The sequence below is a fragment of the Symphalangus syndactylus genome, chromosome 4 (genome assembly GCF_028878055.3).
Source record: "Symphalangus syndactylus isolate Jambi chromosome 4, NHGRI_mSymSyn1-v2.1_pri, whole genome shotgun sequence".
NCBI lineage: Eukaryota > Metazoa > Chordata > Mammalia > Primates > Hylobatidae > Symphalangus > Symphalangus syndactylus.
In genome coordinates, this window is record NC_072426.2 from 93,944,696 (window position 1) to 93,967,532 (window position 22,837).

A 22,837-nucleotide genomic window follows, 5' to 3' on the forward strand; every position below is an offset into this window, starting at 1 on the left:
TGTATTAATAGGAGTCAGCCAGGCATGGTGGTTCACCCCTGTAATCCCAGCATTTTGGGAGGCCGAGGCGGGCAAATCGCTTGAGCCCAGGCGTTCGAGACCATCCTGGGCAACATGGTGAAATCTCATTTCTACACACACACACACACACACACGTAATGGGCGGTGGCTCACACCTGTAATCCCAGCACTTTGGGAAGCCCAGGAGGGCAGATCACCTGATGTCAGGAGTTGGAGACCAGCCTGGCCAACATGGTGAAACTCTGTCTGTACTAAAAATACAAAAATTAGCTGGGTGTGGTGGCATGCACCTGTAGTCCCAGCTACTCTGGAGGCTGAGGCAGGAGAATCGTTTGAACCCATGAGGCGGAGGTTACAGAGAGCCGAGATCGTGCCACTGCACTCCAGCCTGAGCAACAGAGTGAAACTCCATCTAAAATAAATAAATAAATTAAATAAATAAATAAATTAGTCAGTCGTGGTAGCCATGCCTGTATTCCCAGCTACTTGGGGAAGCTGAGTTGGGAGGATCGCTTGAGCCCGGGAAGTCAAGGGTGCAGTGAGCCGTGATCATGCCACTACACTCAAGCCTGAGTGACAAAGCGAGATCCCTTCTCTACAAAGAAAACAAAAGAAGAAAAGGAAGAAAAAAAGACTAAAAGTTATCCACCATGGGCACTGAGTCTGATAACCACATACTTTCCTCAGCATAAGTCTCCCAGTACAGTTGCTTTTAGAAAATAGAAGTCATCCTGGCACAGTGGGTCATGCCTGTAATCCCAGCACTTTGGAAGGCCAAGGTTGGAGAATTGCTTGAGCCCTGGAGTTGGAGACCATCCTGGGCAACATAGTGAGACCCTGTCTCTATATACAATTTTTAAAAGTAGCTGGGCATGGTGGCACACACGTGCAGTCCCATCTACTTGGGAGGCTGAGGTGGGAGGATGGATTGAGCCCAGATGGTGGAGGTTGCAGTGAGTCATGAGCATGCCACTGCACTCCAGCCCCAGCAGCGGAGTGAGACCCTGTCAAAAAAAAAAAAGAAAGAAAGAAAATAGAATTCAAGAATGGAGGCCCAAATGACTGTTGAGAGTTTCTTCAGTCTGTAGTAATTTTTGTATTGTTTCACAGCCTTTCTCAAAAACAAAAACAAAAAACAGGTTTTAAGTGACCTAATAGGTATTCTGTGTCTCTGGTTCTCTTTCAGTGGGTTGTCTTCTGGCCTCAGAGTATCCCTTATCAGAACCTTGGGCCCCTGGGCCTCTTCACTCAGTACTTGGTGGACCACCATCACACCCTCCTGCGCAATGGGTAAGGAGAGCTGCACAAGTGGACTGTGGACGCTGGAGCTCTGGTCTCACAGGAAACCTGGAAGGCCTGCAGCTGCCTTTTGGTATCTAAGAGTAGTGTCGGTTCACATTAAGGCACTTTTCTTTTTGAGATTGCTGTGTTAGATTTCATCAGCAGATAACTATCACCTTAAAAAAGATTAACTCTTTTTTTGGTTTCAGGTATTGGCTTGCCTGGCTGATTCATGTGGGAGAGTCCTTGTATGCCATAGTATTGTGCAAGTAAGTCTTTGAAGTAGCTGCTTGTTGCCTTTCTCTTAGTAGCTAATATAAATTGAGAGTAGCCACATTTAAATAATTCCCACACTTATAGGCTGAGAACATTCTCAGGGTAGAGGGAATCCCCATGCCTGATACTGAGCCTGGTGCAGAGGAAGTACCCAGTAAATGTTTGATGAATGCATTCATTTTGTTTATGTTGGTTAACCCATTACTTAGTTATCTAATTCAGATGACTTTTGTTATTTTTTAACAAATTTTCTGGGTAGCCCCAACTAGACCAAAAGACTAGGAGCCTGGCTTCTAGTTTACAAAAGAGCTAAGTGACTGACCTAGGCCGATGACTCACAATCCTCGTTTTACAATTGAGCCACATGAGGAGCTTTTTCAAAATACACACGTCTGGTTTCCAGACCCAGAGATTCTGATTGGGTAGGTCTTGCCTCAGAGATAGGAATGTGCTCTTTTTAAAAGCTCCACAGATAATTCTAGGATGCAATGCTAGTTAAAAGCCCCCAAACCAGACCCCACTCAGCAGATGCTAGTGTAGGTTAATACTGTGTGAGAATACAAGAAAAAATTATATTTGTACTTTATATAAGCATATACAGAAAGTATGGTACAATGAAAAACATGGTTATGGAAATGCCAAATTGCTTCTTTCCCATTAATTTCTGGTCAAGATAATAATTAATTGAATTAATTTCTGGTCAAGATATACTATCACCTCTATTATTTTTCTATTCTAAAAGTGGAAAATAAGATACTCTATTGCTATTACTATGTTTCAATAATAAAAATAATCAATATTGATTGGGTACTACTATGTCAGAGATTGCTAAGTATGTTAAATAGAATTATCTTACTCTGTTTTCTTGTTTATTAAACAAATAAGCTAGACTTTTTTTTTTTTTTTTTTTTTGAGATGGAATCTTGCTTTGTCACCCAGGCTGGAGTGCAGTGGTGCAATCTTGGCTCGCTGCAATCGCTGTGTCCTGGGTTAAAGCGATTCTCCTGCCTCAGCTTCCCCAGTAGCTAGGATTACAGAAGCCCACCACCATGCCCAGCTAATTTTTGTATTTTTATTAGAGACGGGGTTTCACCATGTTGGCCGTGCTAGTCCCGAACTCCTGACCTCTCAGGTGATCCGCCTGCCTCGGCCTCCCAAAGTGCTGGGATTATAGGCATGAGCCACCGTGCCTGACCACAAGCTAGACTTTCTTTTTTTTTTTTTGAGACGGAGTCTCGCTCTGTTGCCCAGGCTGGAGTGCAGTGGCGCAATCTTGGCTCACTGCAAGCTCTGCCTCCTGGGTTCACGCCATTCTCCTGCCTCAGCCTCTCCGAGTAGCTGGGACTACAGGCGCCCGCCACCACGCCCAGCTAATTTTTTGTATTTTTTTTTAGTAGAGATGGGGTTTCACCATGGTCTCGATCTCCTGACCTCGTGATCCGCCCGCCTCGGCCTCCCAAAGTGCTGAGATTACAAGCGTGAGCCACCGCGCCCGGCCACAAGCTAGACTTTCTATGGAGAGGAACAGAAAGTAACTTTATTATTTCTTTCTCACCCCCTCCAAGTAAATTTGTTTTGTAGATTGTTCCCCACCTTCCACCGTATCTCTGGATGGAATTTCAAGCAGATCATAGGATTTCCAGTCACCATCTGATATTATCCATTCTAGCCTAGTCTATTTGTTAAAACTATAAACTTTCTTCTAATTCAAAATGTGTTTTCATCCAGCTAGGGCTCAGGAGCCTGCAGTGGGGAGAAGGGTGCAGTTGATATCTTCTCTTGCACTTCACCTTCACCTCTATTCACTAATAATCGCTGTTTGTGGTCTCTTGGGATAGTGGGAATGGTTAGGGAGAAGAAGGCTTAGCCTTAAATAGCTGCTGCTGGCCAGGTGCAGTGGCTCACACCTATAATCCTAGCACTTTAGGAGGCCAAGGTGGGCAGATCATCTGAGGCCAGGAGTTTGAAACCATCCTGGCCAACATGACAAAACTCTATCTCTACTAAAAATACAAAAAATACTAAAAAAGCCAGGCATGGTGGTGCGTGCCTGCAGTCCCAGCTGCTCAGGAGGCTGAGGCACAAGAATTGCTTGAACCCAGGAGGCAGAGGCTGCGGTGAGCCGAGATCGCACCACTGCACTCCAGCCTGGGTGACAGAGCAAGACCCTGTCTCAAAAAAAATAAAAATTAAAAAAAACAATAAACAGCTGCTGCCTTGTGATCAGGCAGCTGGGTACTATGTATATTGCATATGCAGTATTGGCTCTTTCTCTTTAGAGGGGATGTGGTAGATTTTTGAGACACTGCTCATCACCAGGGATCTCCCCCTTCTGCAGTTTCCTTGATGGTTCATTCAGACACCCCCTCCAGCATGCCACTTGCAGTTTCACCCTCAGAGTCTGTGTTCTAGGGAGAATTACCCTTTTATTGAGATCACTTCCGTCCTTCAAGTAGGTCTGTAGTACAGGGTCCCTTTTAAACCTATTCATGTCCAGTGCCTTCTCCAGGATCTGTATGGCTCACAGTAAACAACTTCAGTATCCTTCCAGTGGGATGATCTACAAATGCATGCAGTTCTCAGTGTGGCAGTGCTTCCTTCTCTCCCAGCAAGCAGGCCAAACAGTGTTTACTCTTTGGAATCAGGTATTAAACACTTCCCCAAATTCCAGAGACTCATGTCAAGCTCTACAAATGGTTCTGTTGATGCCATTCTCTGGGCTTGACTTGTGGGAAATGCCACAGCCCACTAGGACCTCTTTCCAATGGCCTCTGTAGCATTGCAGTGGAATCTTGGATTGGAAGTGTCCGGTCCAGCCCCTCAACTTGGAATGTAGGAGTGCCTGACACCTATTTTGCTGTTGGCATTTGGAATATCTGATGAAAACCAAAATACTAAAATTTGTATTTTTATTTATATTTATTTTTTTCTTTTTTGAGATGGAGTTTCACTCTGTCGCCAGGTTGGAGTGCAGTGGTGCAATCTCGGCTCACTGCAACCTCTTTCTCCCTGGTTCAAGTGATTCTCCTGCCTCAGCCTCCCGAGTAGCTGAGATTACAGGCGCCTGCCACCAAGCCTAATTTTTGCATTTAGTAGAGATGGAGTTTCACCATGTTGGCCAGGATGGTCTCGATCTCTTGACCTCATAATCCGCCCACCTCGGTCTCCCAAAGTGCTGGGATTACAGACGTGAGCCACTGTGCCCGGCCCTCAAATTTAATATACAATTTTTTTGAAGGGCAAAGGGAGAACAGGCATGGAGGTTAGGTTACTATTATGTTCTTGAAATCATTTCTTTATGGTCTAACATGTTAGAATGTATCATTAGTCGGCCAGGTGCGGTGGCTCACGCCTGTAATCCCGGCACTTTGGGAGGCCGAGGCGGGTGGATCACGAAGTCAGGAGATCGAGACAATCCTGGCTAACACGGTGAAACCCCATCTCTACTAAAAATACAAAAAATTAGCTGGGCATGGTGGCGGGCGCTTGTAGTCCCAGCTACTCGGGAGGCTGAGGCAGGAGAATGACGTGAACCCAGGAGGCGGAGCTTGCAGTGAGCCGAGATCGTGCCACTGCACTCCCGCCTGGGCAAAAGAACAAGACTCTGTCTCAAAAAAAAAAAAAAAAAAAAAATGTATCATTAGTCACTATAAATCAGAATAAATATTCCTTTTGAATTACGAGATGATGGCTGGGAACGGTGGCTCATGCCTGTAATCTCAGCACTCAGGGAGGCTGAGGCAGGCAGATCACCTGAGATCAGGAGTTCGAGACCAGCCTGCCCAACATGGTTGAAACTCTGTCTCTACTAAAAATACGGAAAAAAAAAATTAGCTGAGTGTAGTGGCGCATGCCTGTTATCCCAGCTACTCAGGAGGTTGAGGCAGGAGAATCGCTTGGACCTGGGAGGCGGAGGTTGCAGTGAGCTGAGATCACACCAGTACACTTTAGCCTGGGTGACAAAGTGAGACTCCGTCTCAAAAAAAAGAAAGAAAGAAAAGAAAAAGAAAGTGCCATTTTTGGTGAGGTGAGGGGGCAAAAAACCTTTTGCTATTTTTGGTAGATTAAAAAGGGTATCTAGCCATTTTAACTTGTATTTATTTGATTACAAAGTAAGGTTCAACTCTTCTTTGGAAGGTGCTTGTAGTTCTTGTTACATAATAATACTTTAACAAGAAAAATAGAATGGTTTTTTCTTAGGGATAAATAAAATAGTATCTCCTTGAGGCCAACATTCATGTTCATTGTTACCTTTTTATAGTCTGGAGTTTTCCATTCAGAATATAAGGCTTATTCTCTTAGTTCAGAAATTAGATTCTTGCTGCTTGCATACCCCAGTTGGCTCTGCAGCCCTTAGAAAGGTTTTTAAGGTTTTGCAAAAAATTGTATGTAGAGGAGATTTTATTACAATTTAGAAACAGAAGTTCTTGACAAGTGGAAGTACTCTGTGATAGGGCAGCCTCGAATGACCAAAACGGGTAAATTGTGAATTTTTTCAAGTATCAGAGGTAACATTTTTTCCTAAGGCAGGAAAAAGTGTACTCACAAAGAGATTTTTACATCTGCCTGGGTCTTGGTGGAATCATTAAGGGAAATGTGAATTAAATTAAGAAAACTTTCTTAAAAGACTTTTGTCTTTTAAATAGGCAAAATGAGCTAAGAATACAGATAAAGGTATGTGAATGAGAACAAGTTACGATGACCCCAGGAAAACCCTTCTCCGGGTTACCTAGCCACCAACTGTGACCCCTCTGAAGGAGGAGGAAGCAAGCACTGCTGTTCAGTGAGCCTGCTCTTCCAAGATGGCAGCTCATCTTTATTTTTCTTTCCTAAATATCATACACATTTGCAGGATCATATAAATTTACTTTCCAAAACAAAATATTGTTGTTGTTTTGCTAATAAAATTGAAAGTTGGCTGGGTGCAGTGGCTCACACCTGTGATTCCAGCACTTTGGGAGGCCATGCGGGCGGATCACCAGGTAAGGAGTTTGAGACCAGCCTGGCCAATATGGTGAAACCCCATGTCTACTAAAATACAAAAAATTAGCCAGGCATGGTGGCAGGCACCTGTAGTCCCAGCTACTCTGGAGGCTGAGGCAGGAGAATCACTTGAACCCAGGAGGCGGAGGTTGCAGTAAGCCAAGATCGTGCTACTGCACACCAGCCTGGGTGACAGAGCAAGACTCCATTTCAAAAAAAAAAAAAAAATTGAAAGTTGCTGGGTGTGGTGGCTGATGCCTATAATCCAATTATATATATACATATAGATATAATCTCTTTTATAATTGGTTTCCATTGTTATATATGCCTATTTTAAATTTTACTTTTTTTTTAAGAGATGGGTCTCACTATGTTGCCCAGGCTGGCCTTGAGCACCCGTGCTCAAGTGATCCTCCTGCCTCAGCCTCCCAAGTAGCTGGGACTACAGGTGTGCCACTGTACTGGGCTAACATATCCCTATTTGTCTATGTCTATACATATAAACTTACCCATCCATTAATAACAGTGCATAGCATTCTATTACATAGATGTGCCTTAACATATTTTAAAAATCTTTCTTCTGATGGACTTTTAAGTCTCGACTTTTTTACTATTACAAGCAATATGGCAATGAACATGAATTTCATGCATTTGTCCCACTTTGATATTTGTTTCCTTAGAAAAAAATTCCAAGATCTGGAATTTGAAGATTAAAGAATGAATACTTTTGGCTGGGTGTGGTGGCTCATGTATGTAATTCCAGCACTTTGAGAGGCTGAGGCTGGTAGATCACCTGAGGTTAGGAGTGCAAGACCAGCCTGGCCAACATGGTGAAACCCTGTCTCCACTAAAAATACAAAAAAAAGAAAAAATTAGTAGGGCATGGTAGCGGGCACCTGTAATCCCAGCTTCTCAGGAGGCTGAGGTAAGAGAATCGCTTGAATCTGGGAGGCGGAGGTTGCAGTGAGCTGAGATCACACCACTGCACTCTACCCTGGGTGACAGAGCAAGACTCCGCCTAAAAATAAAATGAGTGAATACTTTAAATTATGATATGTATTGCCATATTGCCTTCAAAACTGTGGGACTAATTTATGCTTCTAACGTAAGTATATGATAGTGCCCATTTCCCCACAGTCTCACCAATACTCTCTTCAATGGGCTGTCTGTCCTGTTCTTACCTGTTTATAGGCACTCCTTGTTTTTTCTGATCTTGAGTACTTTGTCCTTTAGGTGTCTTGCAAGTATCCTTTCTCACAGTCTTTTTATCCTATTGGGCCTTTTGATAAACAGAAGTTTGTCAATGTAGTCAATTTTATTTATTTATTTATATTAAAGTTATATTCTTTTACAGTATCTTCTAACAGTTTTAGAATTTTTTTCTTTCACATTTAAGTTTTCAATCAACCTAGAGCTTATTTTTTGTAAGAGAGAGGTTACCAACTTTACCTTTTCCATCTGGATGCCCAGTTATCCCAGAGCTATTTATTGAGACATTCAGTCGTCACTGATGTGCCCTATCTTATATCATACATACTTATATGTGTGGATCTGTTTCTGAACACTCTATTCTGTTCCATTGGCCTGTTTATCCTTGGGCTAACACAACACTGTCTTAATAGCAGCAGCTTTATAATCATTGTTATCTGACAAAGCATGTCCTCTCATCCTGTTCAATAGGATTGCCTTTTCCTACACCTTCGCATATTGTATGCATTGTCTTATACTACAAAAACAAAAAGGAAAGATGTTGAGATTTTCTTTTTTTTTTTTTTTTTTTTTTTTTCCTTGAGGCGGAGTCTCGCTCTGTCGCCCAGGCTGGAGTGCAGTGGCCCAATCTCGGCTCACTGCAAGCTCCGCCTCCCGGGTTCACGCCATTCTCCTGCCTCAGCCTCTCCGAGTAGCTGGGACTACAGGCGCCCGCCACCACGCGCCCGGCTAATTTTTTATATTTTTAGTAGAGATGGGGTTTCACCATGGTCTCGATCTCCTGACCTCGTGATTCGCCCGCCTCGGCCTCCCAAAGTGCTGGGATTACAAGCGTGAGCCACCGTGCCCGGCCTGATGTTGAGATTTTCATTGGATTGACCATGTGAAATAATTTGGAGAACATTGGCATATTTCCAGTATGTTTTTTTTTTCTTTTTTTTCCTTAAGTTCAGGAAAGCATCAAATATTTCTGTCTTCTAAATGATGAAATGGCCTGTTTCCATTTATTTAGATCTCCTGTTATATATATATATATAATTTTTAAGAGGTTTTACACATTGTTGTTGCATTAATTTCCAGCAACTTCTACTTTGAGATGTTATTATAAATGCCTTTTTTTAAAAAAAAGATGGGGTCTCCGGGAGGCTGAGGCAGGAGAATGGTGTGAACCCGGGAGGCCCTGGAGCTTGCAGTGAGGTGAGATTGCACCACTGCACTCCAGCCTGGGCGATAGAGCGAGACTCCGTCTCAAAAAAAAAAAAAGATGGGTTCTCACTATGTTGCTAGGCTGATGTCAAACTCCTGGGCTCAAGCAATCCGCCTATGTCGGTCTCCCAAAGTGCTGGAATTAAGGTCTGAGCCACCACGCCTGGCCAACTTTTGTTGTTGTTGTCGTTGTTGTTGTATTTTGAGATGGAGTCTAGCTCTGTCACCCAGGCTGGAGTTCAGTGGCATAATCTCGACTCACTTTTTTTCATTTTCTAATTGTTTGATGGTAGTTTGTATGAATATAGTCAATTTTTAATATTGACCTTATACCCAGCAACCTTCCTAAATAAATTTATTAATTGTAACAGTTTATAGATTATTTTCAGTTTTTCAGGTATAAAACTGTCCAGAAATACAGTTTTATCTCTTTCTTTCAATTCTGTGTATCTTTTATTATGTTTCTTCCCTTATTCTACTGGCTAGAACGTCCAGCAGTGCTGACTAGAAGTGTGCCTTGTTCTTGACCTCAAAGGAGAACTTTCAACATTTTACATCATGTTTATTACACAGTTTTGTAGATCTTCTGGGTCAAAATTAGGAAGTTCCATTGTATTTCTAACTTTGCTGAGAACTTTTATTAAAAATGGATGTTGGGTGTGGACACAAGTGGCTCACACCTGTAATCCCAGCACTTTGGGAGGCTGAGACGGGAGAATCAGTTGAAGCCAGGAGTTCAAGACCAGCCTAGGCAACAAAGCAAGACACTGTCTCTACAAAAAACAAACAAACAAACAAAAAACCTAGCCAGGCGTGGTGGTGCATGCCTGTGATGATCCCAGCTACTTGGGAGGCTAAGGTGGGAGGATAGCTTTAGCCCAGGAGTTTGAGGCTGCAGTGAGCTATAATTGTACCAGTACACTCCACTGTAGGTGACAGAGTGAGACCACATCTCTGGGGGGGGTGGAAAAAGAACGGATGTTGAAATTTGTCAAATGCAGCCGGGTGCGGTGGCTCATGCCTGTAATCCCAGCACTTTGGGAGGCCGAGGTGGGCGGATCACAAGGTCAGGAGATCGAGACCATCCTGGCTAACATGGTGAAACCCTGTCTCTACTAAAAAAATACAAAAAATTAGCCAGGCATGGTGGCAGGCACCTGTAGTCCCAGCTACTTGGGAGGCTGAGGCAGGAGAATGGCGTGAACCCAGGAGGCGGAGCTTGCAGTGAGCCGAGATCGCGCCACTGCACTCCAGCCTGGGCGACAGAGCGAGACTCTGTCTCAAAGAAAAAAAAAAAATTGTCAAATGCCACTTCTGCATTTATTAAGATATTCATATGATCTTTCTCTTTTAATCTGTTACTGTAGAAAATTATATTGTTTTTAAAGTTTGTTTTAAATAAAAGTCATCCAAGTGAGACTTATTTATATACAGATGAGACTGTAGCAAGCTATTCGCTTCCATTGGGTCATCTTTTTTTTGCACTTTGTTTTAGGCAGTTGAATTTGAATGACGATATAAGCAGGTGTTTATCATGACTGTGTGCCAGACTCCTTCCTGAGCACATTGTGTGTATTATCCCATAAATCATCTCAACTGACTCGGTGAGATAGCTACTGCTGTTCCTGTTTTTCAGATGAGAAAACTGATTCTGAGAGATACTGAGTGATTTGCCCAGGTCACAGCTGGTAGGTAGCCACGCTAGGATTTATATCTGGTCTATTTTCAAAACATTTACTGTGAAGCCATACCAGTGCTTTTTACTCCATCCACTCATCAGAATCACATGAGAAACAGTCTTATAATACTGTGCCCTAGAGAGTAGCCAGACTAGTTCTCAGGGAATAGTTTACCATCCAAAATACATTTGTTACAAAACAAGAAAGATGAAAAATAAATGAACCATCCAAGATAAGAAGCCAGAGAAAAGCAGCAAAATAAACCCAATGAAAGTAGTGGAAGGTATAATTTTTAAAAAACTATATAGAAGACAGTAACTCCCATGAAACTATAAGATTAACATCTGGTGTATAAATTTTTTCTTTTTTAGGCATAAAGGCATCACAAGTGGTCGGGCTCAGCTACTCTGGTTCCTACAGACTTTCTTCTTTGGGATAGCGTCTCTCACCATCTTGATTGCTTACAAACGGAAGCGCCAAAAACGAACTTGAAGATGTCTGAAAGCTTGCTCTACACTTTTACATTCATCCTCACCTTTTTTTTTGTGGGGTAGGGGAGGTGCAGTATTTACTCAGTGATCTTTCTACTTTCTAGAAACTGTCTGTTCTTCAAAGCTATTTAAGACCCCCTCGTTAGTCAGTTTTTTCTCTTATACACTCTGGTTGAGCTTGAATAGACCACTTGTTACTTAAGAAAGAAATAGAGAAAGATTTTAGCTTTTCAATCCTATTTGGCAGAGGACTTCAGCTACCTTCTTACAGTCTTTGGCTGTGTTGGCACCCTCGTGTGCTCTGAGCTAAGCCACATACTAATTGACATTTTGGTTTGTATACTCTTGCTCCCACCTTCTGATGAAAACACCTTACCCTCACAACCACCATCTTTCCTCTCCTTTCCCAAAGTTCTTTCCACCTTGCTGCACTAAGATAAAGTGACACTTCCACTATATGTCAATTCCATACACATTTATTAGGTACCTGTGAGGTAGGATCCTATCCTCTCAAACTTCCATTTCTCATGCTACAGAGAAAGATAAGGAAGATGAGCAAGTGCCTGGAATGGGGCAGGCTGAGCCATCACACAGGCATAGAAGCACGCCGAGAACCCAGAGGGGAGACTGCAGAGTGCCTTCCCTGATGCTGCAGCTGGAAGTGATCCTTCCCTTCCACCTGGCCCCTGGGACACTGTGCTCTGTAGTGTGCAGGGCCTGATGGCACTGCTAGATTGCTCCTTCAGCTCAGGGCCACAGCTTAAACAGCTTTACCTTTCCCCTCAGTACCTTTCCCACTATCTTGCACACAGGTGCTCTAACCATGTTTATTGAACAAAGGAGGGAAACTGATTTCACTTTCACTTGTTCATTCTCATTCCAATTTTTATGTGAAAATGGCACAACCCATTTGGGGTACCCTCATCCCAAAAGAAAAGCCCAAGTCTACCTTTCACTGGTACCACCCTTTTTGTGGGTTCCTTGGGGAGAAACCTTTATCTTTTTCATACCTTTCTATTCTCAATCACTTCTCCAAAAGTGTCTCTTTCCAGCTCTGATTTATTCAAAATGCGCAAGCATTTCTGTTTAGAGATCCTAGCCCGTGGGTTATCCAGCTAGTTACTACCTCTCCTGTTCACTTAGTTATACTTTATTATTGCTCACAGGTTGGGGAGGCAGAATGACTGTGTCACCACTAGGAGCCATTAGGGCGTCTTCCCTGGAGGACTGCCTGCTTGCTTTCTGGGGACACTAGCCCTCATTTCCCTTCTGTGGTACAGTGGGGCAAGTTATTTGTATTAAGCAAACATTTATGGGAAGAAATCCCCTCCCCAAAACGGAGCCCCCAAGTAAAGCACAACCCTAAAGTATTATGAACTATGAGTTGTCTCTAGTGGAGATAAATTTCTGCGACTATATCTCAGTCTTTCCCTCTGTTTCTCTGGTGATTAAGTTGCTTTTTGGTAAGGAAAAGGATTTTTGACCATAGAGTTAGGCATCATGGAAATTCAAACCAGATTTCTTAATACCTGGTCTTCCTCAAAGAGAAATAATAACAGTAATAGTGGTGCAGGGAACAATATGGCAGATTATTGAATGAAATGGATTAACTGGAATAAAACGCTGTGAATTATCTCTAGCTGAATTCTTTTCTTGTATTTGTCAGTTTTGACATTGATGCACATTTGATACTTTTTCTCAAATAGACTGTACTAGGGAACTGTTAATACACTTCCGATATCAGTTTGTTTTTCACTGATAAAGAAATGCAAAACGCTGTGGTTGTCGGGTATGTATGTATTATATTTTAGAACTGTCCATGCCCCATTTACCTCCTCCACGTACAAGGAATCACTAGGATGGACATGAGTGTCTCCTTTTCATTGTAGGATTGTCTCCTTTTTGTTTCTGTTTTTATTCAACATTTGATAAAGTCTATGCACTAAGTAAGGAGTGTTCTGGCATTTTTTAAAATGCACAAAGTCTGGTATGCATCACTTAACAGTGGGGATGCATTCTGAGAAATGCACTATTAGGTGGGTGCATTGTTGTGCAGATATCATAGGGTGTACGCACAAACCAAATGGTAGAGCCGACTACACACCTAGGCTATATGATACAGTCTGTTGCCCTAGGCTACAAACCTATACAGCATGTAGAGTAGTACTGAATACTGAAGGTAACTGTAACACAGTGGTAAGCATTTGTGTACTAGCTTTTCTTTAGGATGGGATTAACATATATATATATATATAGAGAGAGAGAGAGAGAGAGAGAGAGGCTGAGGCGGGCGGATCACCTGAGGTCAGGAGCTCAAGACCAGCCTGGCCAACATGGTGAAACCCCATCTCTACTAAAAATATAAAAATTAGCCAGGCGTGGTGGCAGGTGTCTGTAATCCCAGCTACTCAGGAGGCTGAGGCAGGAGAATTGCTTGAACCCAGGAGGTGGAGGTTGTAGTGAGCTGAGATTGCAGCATTTCACTCCAGCCTGGGCAACAGAGTGAGACTCCATCTCAAAAAGCAAAATGAAGAAAATAGCTAAACATAGAAAAGATACTGTAAAAATGTGGTGTTCTAATCCTATGGAACCAGTGTCATATGTGCTGTCTGTGATTGATCAAAACATCAATATGCGGCCGGGTGTGGTGGCTCACGCCTGTAATCCCAGCACTTTGGGAGGCCAAGGCAGGCGGATCACGAGATCAGGAGATCGAGACCGTCCTGGCTAACAAGGTGAAACCCCATCTCTACTAAAAATACAAAAAATTAGCCGGGCGTGGTGGCAGGTGCTTATGGTCCCAGCTACTCGGGAGGCTGAAGCAGGAGAATGGCGTGACCCTGGGAAGCGGAGCTTGCAGTGAGCCAAGATCGCGCCACTGCACTCCAGCCTAAGCAACAGTGCAACTCAAAAAAAAAAAAAACTTCAATATGCAGGCATGCCTGTATAAAATCCTATCATCTTATTTGGAGTATTATCATGGCTTAGATGTAAAGGGGGACCTAGTGGGCAAATGGTGCAGATCATTCCTTTCATAGACCCATAAACATCTCAGCGAGGTGAAGTAACTTACCCAGTATCACACAGAGAGGCATGATTCTGGGCCTCGTGTTGCCCACCTCCCCCATCACCCCTGAGTTTAGTAGTAAGTCTGTGAAGCAAAAAATTTAAAAATGGAGACATCTTGGCTTTGTGTGGTAGTCATGGTGGTGATGTGGGAGAAACAGCTTTATGTTGAGTTTGGATGAGAAAAGGCCAGAGGCATCTTGGTGGAAGCAACCATGGAAAAAAAACAGACTAAACTGTTTTCTTACCCACCCCTTAGATTTCCAAAGCAAGTATAGTTTGGAAAAATAAAAAAGAAAGGAAAAAAAACACAAACTAATGACCTCAGAACTTAATAGCAGACCCAATTTATAAACTAACAGTGTTTCCTACATTCAACATGTTTATGGTTCCACGCAGTCTAAGCATGGTTTATGAGCCATGGTGTTAACATAAACCTGGGTTAGGTTTAAGAGGTTATATTCCAGATGTGTAAAGAGGCTTCTTAGCGAAACAACTTGCCATCTCAGAGAGCCCTTATATCTTTACACTGAAGGTCTAAGAACACGAAAGAGAAGTCAGAAGGCGCAATTGAGGTCAGAGAACACAGTGCAATCACGTTTTTTCTTGCTAGGGCCCTTTCTGGAGTCTCATTAATTAAAGCTCTTAGTTTAGCAACCTGGTTGTGAATGTTTTTCCTTTCCTTTCTTGTCAGCACAGTAAAAAAACTGCTAGTAGGGTAGCTGGGTAATACACTTGTAAGACCATGGAAACGTTCTCTCTGCCAGGATCCTTGTCCACAACAAATTGTGAATTATGTTTCTATTTTCATCCACACTGGACAATAAGAGTCTTTAATGTTCACATTTCTCTTCTTGAAAAGGAGATTTGTGCTCTGAATTCCCAGTAAACATTTGAAAATCCTATTCAAAATACTGTATTTGCAACTTCTGTGAAACATTTTAAGATGGCTTCTAAGTTTTTATAAAGGATTAAGTACACCAATTGCCTCGTTTAGATTTGTAGTAAGTCATAATGTTGGATTAAGGGAAATACTTTTGGTATACAACGAATACTGGTCAGTTACATTGCTGTTGTGGGAAATGGAAAAATAATTTTTAAAAGTAAGAAAGACAAATGCTGTTGAGGGAAATATTCATGAAAGAACTTTTACTTACCTTTTCCTTGTATTAATACATTGCACAGGATGAATCGCTACTAAAATTGATGAAATCTTAACATTGTTATAAATGAGAGGAATGGCATCTATAATATAAGGTAGGGAAGAGTTCCCTAAATCTCAAGCACATAGAGGCCACCTCCACAACTTTAATCATGTCTACATTCCATCTGAATTTATTATTTATTATTTAAAGCAATTCACTTTTTTTCTTCTTTAGACTGAGTCTCGCTCTATTGTCCAGGCTGGAGTTGAGTGGCATGATCTCGGCTCACTGCAATCTCTGCCTCCCAGGTTCAAGTGATTCTCCTGCCTCAGCCTCCCAAGTAACTGGGATTATAGGTGCCCGTCACCATGCCTGGCTAATTTTTGTATTTTTAGTAGAGATGGGTTTTCACCATGTTGGCCAGGCTGGTCTCAAACTCCTGACCTCAAATGATCTGCCGGCCTCAGCCTCCCAAAGTGCTGGGGTTACAGGCGTGAGCCGCTGCACCTGGCCAGAAATTCACTTAAAAAAATTCCTAAACAAGAATAACTATGAAGTCCCAGGCTTGGTTTGATCATTATATTTTTTCTAATACATATGAGAAGAAAGGATAATTATTACCTAAAATACCATGCATACTAGTGATACATTTGACACACTTAAAAATCAGAAAGTATTACCCTACTAGTTGAGACTGAAGCATGGGGTTTAACCTGGCTCTAGCCACAGGATTTTAGACAAGTTTGTTTCTGGACCTCAGTTTCATCATTAAAAGAACTGATGTTTTAGACATGAAGCCTTTGCCCATGCCTATGTCCTGAATGGTATTGCCCAGGTTTTCTTCTAGGATTTTTATGGTCCTAGGTCTTACGTTTAAGTCTTTGATCCATCTTGAGTTGATTTTTGTATAAGGGTGTAAGGAAGGGGTCCAGTTTCAGTTTTCTGCATATGGCTAGCCATTTTTCCCAACAACATTTATTAAATAGGGACTCTTTTCCCCATTGCTTGTTTGTGTCAGGTTTGTCAAAGATCAGATGGTTGTAGATGTGTGGTGTTATTTCTGAGGCCTCTGTTCTGTTCCATTGGTCTATATATCTGTTTTGGTACTAGTACCATGCTGTTTGGGTTACTGTAGCATTGTAGTATAGTTTGAAGTCAGGTAGCATGATGCCTCCAGCTTTGTTATTCTTGCCCAGGATTCTCTTGGCTATGCGGGTCTTTTTTGGTTCCATATGAAGTTTAAAGTAGTTTTTTCCAATTCTGTGAAGAAAGTCAGTGGTAGCTTGATGGGGATAGCATTGAATGTATAAATTACTTTGGGCAGTATGGCCATTTTCGTGATATTGATTCTTCCTATCCATGAGCATGGAATTTTTTTCCATTTGTTTGTGTTCTCTCTTATTTCCTTGAGCAGTGGTTTGTAATTCTCCTTGAAGAGGTCCTTCACATCCCTTGTAAGGTGTATTCCTAGGTATTTTATTCTCTTTGTAGTAATTGTGAATGGGAGGTCACTCATGATTTGGCTCTCTGTTGGTCTGTTATTGGTGTATAGGAATGCTTGTGATTTTTGCACATTGATTTTGTATCCTGAGACTTTGTTGAAGTTGCTTATCAGCTTAAGGAGATTTTGGGTTGAGACAATGGGGTTTTCTAAATTATACAACATGTCATCTGCAAACAGACAATTTGACTTCCTCTCTTCCTATTTGAATACCCTTTATTTCTTTCTCTTGCCTGATTGCCCTGGCCAGAACTTCCAATATTGTGTTGAATATGAGTGGTGAGAGAGGGCATCCTTGTCTTGTGCTGGTTTTCAAAGGGAATGCTTCCAGTTTTTTCCCATTCAGTATGATATTGGCTGTGGGTTTGTCATAAATAACTCTTATTATTTTGAGATATGTTCCATCGACACCTAGTTTATTGAGAGTTTTTAGCATGAAGGGGTGTTGAATTTTGTCAAAGGCCTTTTCTGCATCTATTGAGATAATCATGTGGTTTTTGTCATTGCTTCTGTTTATGTGATGGATTACATTTATTGATTTGTGTATGTTGAACCAGCCTTGCATCCCAGGTATGAAGCCGACTTGATCATGGTGGATAAGCTTTTTGATGTGCTGCTGGATTCGGTTTGCCAGTATTTTACTGAGGATTTTCACATTGATGTTCATCAGGAATATTGGCCTGAAATTTTCTTTTTTTGTTGTGTCTCTGCCAGGTTTTGGTATCAGGATGATGCTGTCCTCATAAAATGAGTTAGGGAGGATTCCTTCTTTTTCTATTGTTTGGAATAATTTCAGAAGGAATGGTATCAGCTCCTCTTTGTACCTCTGGTAGAATTCAGCTGTAAATCCGTCTGGTCCTGGACTTTTTTTGGTTGGTAGGCTATTAATTACCGCCTCCATTTCAGAACTTGCTATTGGTTTATTCAGGGATTTGACTTCCTGGTTTAGACTTGGGAGGGTGTATGTGTCCAGGAATTTATCCGTTTCTTCTAGATTTTCTAGTTTATTTGTGTAGAGGTGTTTATAGTATTCTCTGATGGTAGTTCGTATTTCTGTGGGATCAGAGGTGATATCCCCTATATCATTTTTTATTGCATCTATTTGATTTTTCTCTGTTTTCTTCTTTATTGGTCTGGCTAGCGGTCTATCAACAAAAGCCAAAATTGACAAATGGGATCTAATTAAACTAAAGAGCTTCTGCACAGCAAAAGAAACTATCATCAGAGTGAACAGGCAACCTACAGAATGTGAAAAAATTTTTGCAATCTATCCATCGGACAAAGGGCTAATATCTAGAATCTACAAAGAAATTAAACAAATTTGCAAGAAAAAAAACAACTCCATCAAAAAGTGGGCAAAGAATATGAACAGACACTTCTCAAAAGAAGACATTTATGCAGCCAACAGACATATGAAAAAATGCTCATCATCACTGGTCATTAGAGAAATGCAAATCAAAACCACAATGAGATACCATCTCACACCAGTTAGAATGGAGATCATTAAAAAGTCAGGAAACAGATGCTGGAGAGGATGTGGAGAAATAGGAACACTTTTACACTGTTGGTGGGAGTGTAAATTAGTTCAACCATTGTGGAAGACAGTGTGGCGATTCCTGAAGGATCTAGAACTAGAAGTACCATTTGACCCAGCAATCCCATTACTAGGCACATACCCAAAGGATTATAAATCATTCTGCTATAAAGACACATACACATGTATGTTTACTGCAGCACTATTCACAATAGCAAAGACCTGGAACCAAACCAAATGTCCATCAATAATAGACTGGATAAAGAAAATATGGTACATATACACCATGGAATACTATGCAGCCATAAAAACGATGAGTTCATATCTTTGCAGGGACATGGATGAAACTGGAAACCATCATTCTCAGCAAACTATCACAAGAACAGAAAACCAAACACCACGTGTTCTCACTCATAAGTGGGAGCTGAGCAATAAGAACACATGGACATAGGGAGGGGAACATCACACACCAGGGCCTTTCGGGGGGTGGGGGGCTAAGGGAGGGATAACATTAGGAGAAATACCTAATGTAGGTGACGGGTTGATGGGTGCAGCAAACCGCCATGGCACATGTATACCTATGTAACAAAACTGCACATTCTGCACATGTATCCCAGAACTTAAAGTATAATAATAATAATAATAAAAGAATTGAAATGCCACCCAAAACCTGTTAGAACTTATAGACAAATTCAATAAGGTTGCAAGATACAAAGTCAAAATACAAAAATCAGTAGCATTTTCATACACCAACAACAAGCTATCCGCAAAAAGAAAGAAAGAAAGCAATCCCATTTACAGTAGTTAAAAAGAAGTTAAATACCTAAGAGTACATTTAACCAAGGAAGTGAAAGGTCTCTACACTGAAAACTACAAAACATTGACAAAAGGAACTGAAGACACAAATAAATGGAAAGACATGCCATGTTCATGTATTGAAAGATTTAATATTGTTTAAATATCCATACCACCCAAAGCAATCTACAGATTCAATGCCATCCCCATCATAATTCCAACAATATTTTTTCTCAGAAATTAAAAAAAAAAATCCTAAAATTTGTATGGCACTTTGGGAGGCCGAGGCAGGTGGATCACTTGAGGTCAGAAGTTCGAGACCAACCTGGCCAACATGGTGAAACCCCATCTCTACTAAAAATACAAAAATCAGCCAGGTATGGTAGCGCCCGCTTGTAATCCCAGCTACTTGGGAGGCTGAGGCAGGAGAATCGCTTGAACCCAAGAGGTGGAGGAGGAGAAAGAGAGAAGAAAGGAAAGATAGAAGAAAGAAAAAGAGAGAGAAAGAAAGAAAGGAAGGAAGGAAGGGAGGGAGGGAGGGAGGGAAAAAGAAAGAGAAAGAAAGAGTGAAAGAAGGGAGGGAAGGAAAGAAGGAGAAAGAAAAGGAAGGAAGGAAGAAGGGGGGAAGGGGGGAGGGGGGAGGGAGGAAGGGAGAGAGGAAGGAAGGGAGGGACGGAGGGAGGGAGAAAGGGAAACTTTGTAAACTGTAACTTGTAAAGCACCAGTAGTTTTCCTGGAAAGTGTGGGATTGTGCACGATGCAGCCTGTGCTCCTCAAACTTCACCACACGGATGAATCACACGGGATCTTGTGAAAAGGGGAGTTCTGATTAAGTGTGGAGCCAGTAGGAGATTCTGCATGCTAGCAGGCTCCCTGGTGATGTTAATGCTGCTGACCCGTAGACCACTTTGAGTAGCAAAATAGAGGAAATTTAAAACTAGAAATCACATGGTTCAGCCTTGATTTCTAAGTCTTAGTGTTGATTTCTATATGTACCAACACTGTCAATAAGAAAAACTGCTAGGCACTGTTCCTGTGAGCTTAGTAGTTAATGCAAACAGTGTTGGAGTCATAACACAATCTGGCAAAGAGCGTTGTTCCAGGGCTGAAAATGCTGATGGAATTGGCCAACTGACCTATCTGCATATTCCTCCCTCTTGGAGAATAAAAATTAGGGATTGGGTCTTTTGAAAGTAAAAAGAACTCAGTACGTTTCAAATATTTATTTTGTTCTAGACACAGATATAAAATATCCAAAATCCACGACTGCTTTGAGGTAACCATTATCCCCACTTCATAGTTGAAGATACTACAAAATACTATAGATGAAGATACTGGCCAGGCGCCGTGACCCACACCTGTAATCTCAGCACTTCAGGAAGGTGAGGCAGGAGGATCGCTTGAGCCCAGGAGTTCAAGAAAAGCCTGAGGCAACATGGCCAGACCCAGTCTCCACAAAAAATTAGCCAGGTGTGGCGGCGCATGCCTGTGGTGCCCGCTACTGGGGAGGCTGCAGTCGGGAGATCACCTAAGCCCAGGGAGGTCGAGGCTTCAGTGAGCCGTGATCATGCCACTACTCTCCAGCCTGGGCCACAGAGTGAGATCCTGTCTCAAAAATGCGAAAAAGAAAAAGTAACACCCCACCTCATTCATTCATTCTAAATAAATACATAAATAAGATACTATATGGCAGCCGGGCGCTGTGGCTCACGCCTGTAATCCCAGCACTTTGGGAGGCCGAGGTGGGCGGATCACAAGATCAGGAGATCGAGACCATCCTGGCTAACACGGTGAAACCCTGTCTCTACTAAAAATACAAAAAAAATTAGCCGGGCGTGGTAGCAGGCGCCTATAGTCCCAGCTACTCGGGAGGCTGAGGCAGAATGGCTTGAACCTGGGAGGCGGAACTTGCAGTGAGCAGAGATTGTGCCACTGCACTCCAGCCTGGGCAACAGAGCAAGACTCGGTCTCAAAAAAAAAAAAATTACTATACGGCAGAGAATCCCTGCCAAGATCCTCAAAATCAACCCTAAACAAATAGTGGAAGGACAAGAGAGAGACACATGAATTCCTAACACTAAGTGGAGAAATTAGGGAATAACTCACTACCCGCCTCCGGGACTGAAGACTACTGACATTGGTGTGGGGGTGGGGATGGCTAATGGCTGTAGCCTGGGTATCGTGAAGAACTGGTTGGGCAGCCTTTACATTCTGCTCTTGTTCCCTCAATCTGCCTTGAGAGAGACAGTCATCAGCCTGACTCCTTCAGCATGACAGTTAACATAGTGCCCGGAGCAGTGTCCACCCATATCAGCAACACAAACTCCGCAAGGGCATGGGAGAGAGTTCACAAAATAGACGCAGACAGCCCTCAGGTAGTTCCTCCACGGTGCTTCCAACCAAATGGCCAGGATTGTGGATTATCTTACTTTCTCCTAAGGGTTTAAAAGTGAAAACTCCAGCCAAAGGAGCGACTAGTGGATTGGTGGTCCCTGGATTCTCAATCCTTACATCGTTGGGACCAACATAGGTGAAGCTGTCCTTGGCCCCTCCCAGTACGTATGATCAGACGTTTCCCAAGGGAAAACGAGCCCACAGCCAAATAACTGGACAGCTGGGGAGGACAAGTCTCCACAAGCAACATGTATCATCTGATCACACATGTTGAAGCAGAAGGACCCAAAATCTAAAAATGCTCCTTAAATAGGAGGTAAGAGAAAATGTTAGTAATATGCAGCAAGAACAAGTCATGCCCCCCAAAAAAACGAAGTGAAAATATTAAGTAGGAAAAATAAAATAGTTAAAGAATTTGATAAATGGAAATAGCACAAATGAAATAGCATGGATATAGTTGAAGAAATAATATGTGAACACACGATTGTGGCAGTCTCACAATAAGACTAAAACATGAAATAGAAAAGAAAAGCTTGGAAATGTGGATGATAAACATAAAAGTACAAACACCTGAGCAATAGTTCCAGCTGGAGTAAGAAATAAAAATAATGTGGAGGAAATACTTGAACAAATAATGGAGATACATTTCCAAAAAATGACCTTATTTGAAAGGACTTATAAAGAGCCAACAAGAGATAAGGAAAAATCAATTCCTAGGTACAACTATAAAATTTTAAAATAGTAAGTAAAAAATAATAATAAGTAAAAATAATGAGGAGACCGGGCACAGTGGCTTATGCCTCTAATACCAACACTCTGGGAGGCCAAGGCAGGAGGATCACTTGAGGCCAGGAGTTCAAGACAAGCCTGAACAACATTTTGAGACACTATCTCTACAAAAAAAAGTAAGGCCAGAAGCGATGCCTCATGCCTGTAATCTCAGCACTTTGGGAGGCAGGTGGATCACGAGGTCAGAAGATCGAGACCATCCTGGCCAAATGGTGAAACTTCATCTCTACTAAAAATACAAAAAATTAGCCAGGCATGGTGGCATACATCTGTGGTCCCAGCTACTCGGGAGGCTGAGGCAGGAGAATCGCTTGATCCTGGGAGGCGGAGGTTGCAGTGAGCCAAGATCGCGCCACTGCACTCCAGCCTGGGCGACAGAGCAAGACTCCATCTAAAAAAAAAAAAAAAAAAAAAAATTAGCTAGTCATGGTGGCATTTGCCTGTAGTCCTACCTACTTGGGAGGCTG

General features: G+C 42.2%; 1 protein-coding gene across 4 annotated transcripts in view; it reads left to right on the plus strand.

Annotated features, from left to right (window-relative positions):
• TMEM254 (transmembrane protein 254) overlaps window positions 1-12,785 on the plus strand; it is a 14,836-nt gene extending 2,051 nt beyond the window's left edge. For 3 of the 4 annotated variants that reach the window (XM_055275562.2, XM_055275561.2, XM_055275565.2), the window contains exons 2-4: window positions 1,208-1,311; window positions 1,512-1,571; window positions 11,027-12,785. In XM_055275562.2, coding sequence (XP_055131537.1) covers window positions 1,208-1,311; window positions 1,512-1,571; window positions 11,027-11,147 — 285 coding nt within the window. In that variant the 3' untranslated portion in view covers window positions 11,148-12,785. Of the gene's footprint in view, window positions 1-1,207; window positions 1,312-1,511; window positions 1,572-6,224; window positions 6,253-10,612; window positions 10,994-11,026 lie in introns of those variants that run through there. The other variant, XM_055275564.2, reaches the window with a different exon arrangement.
• Window positions 12,786-22,837: the final 10,052 nt, after the last annotated feature.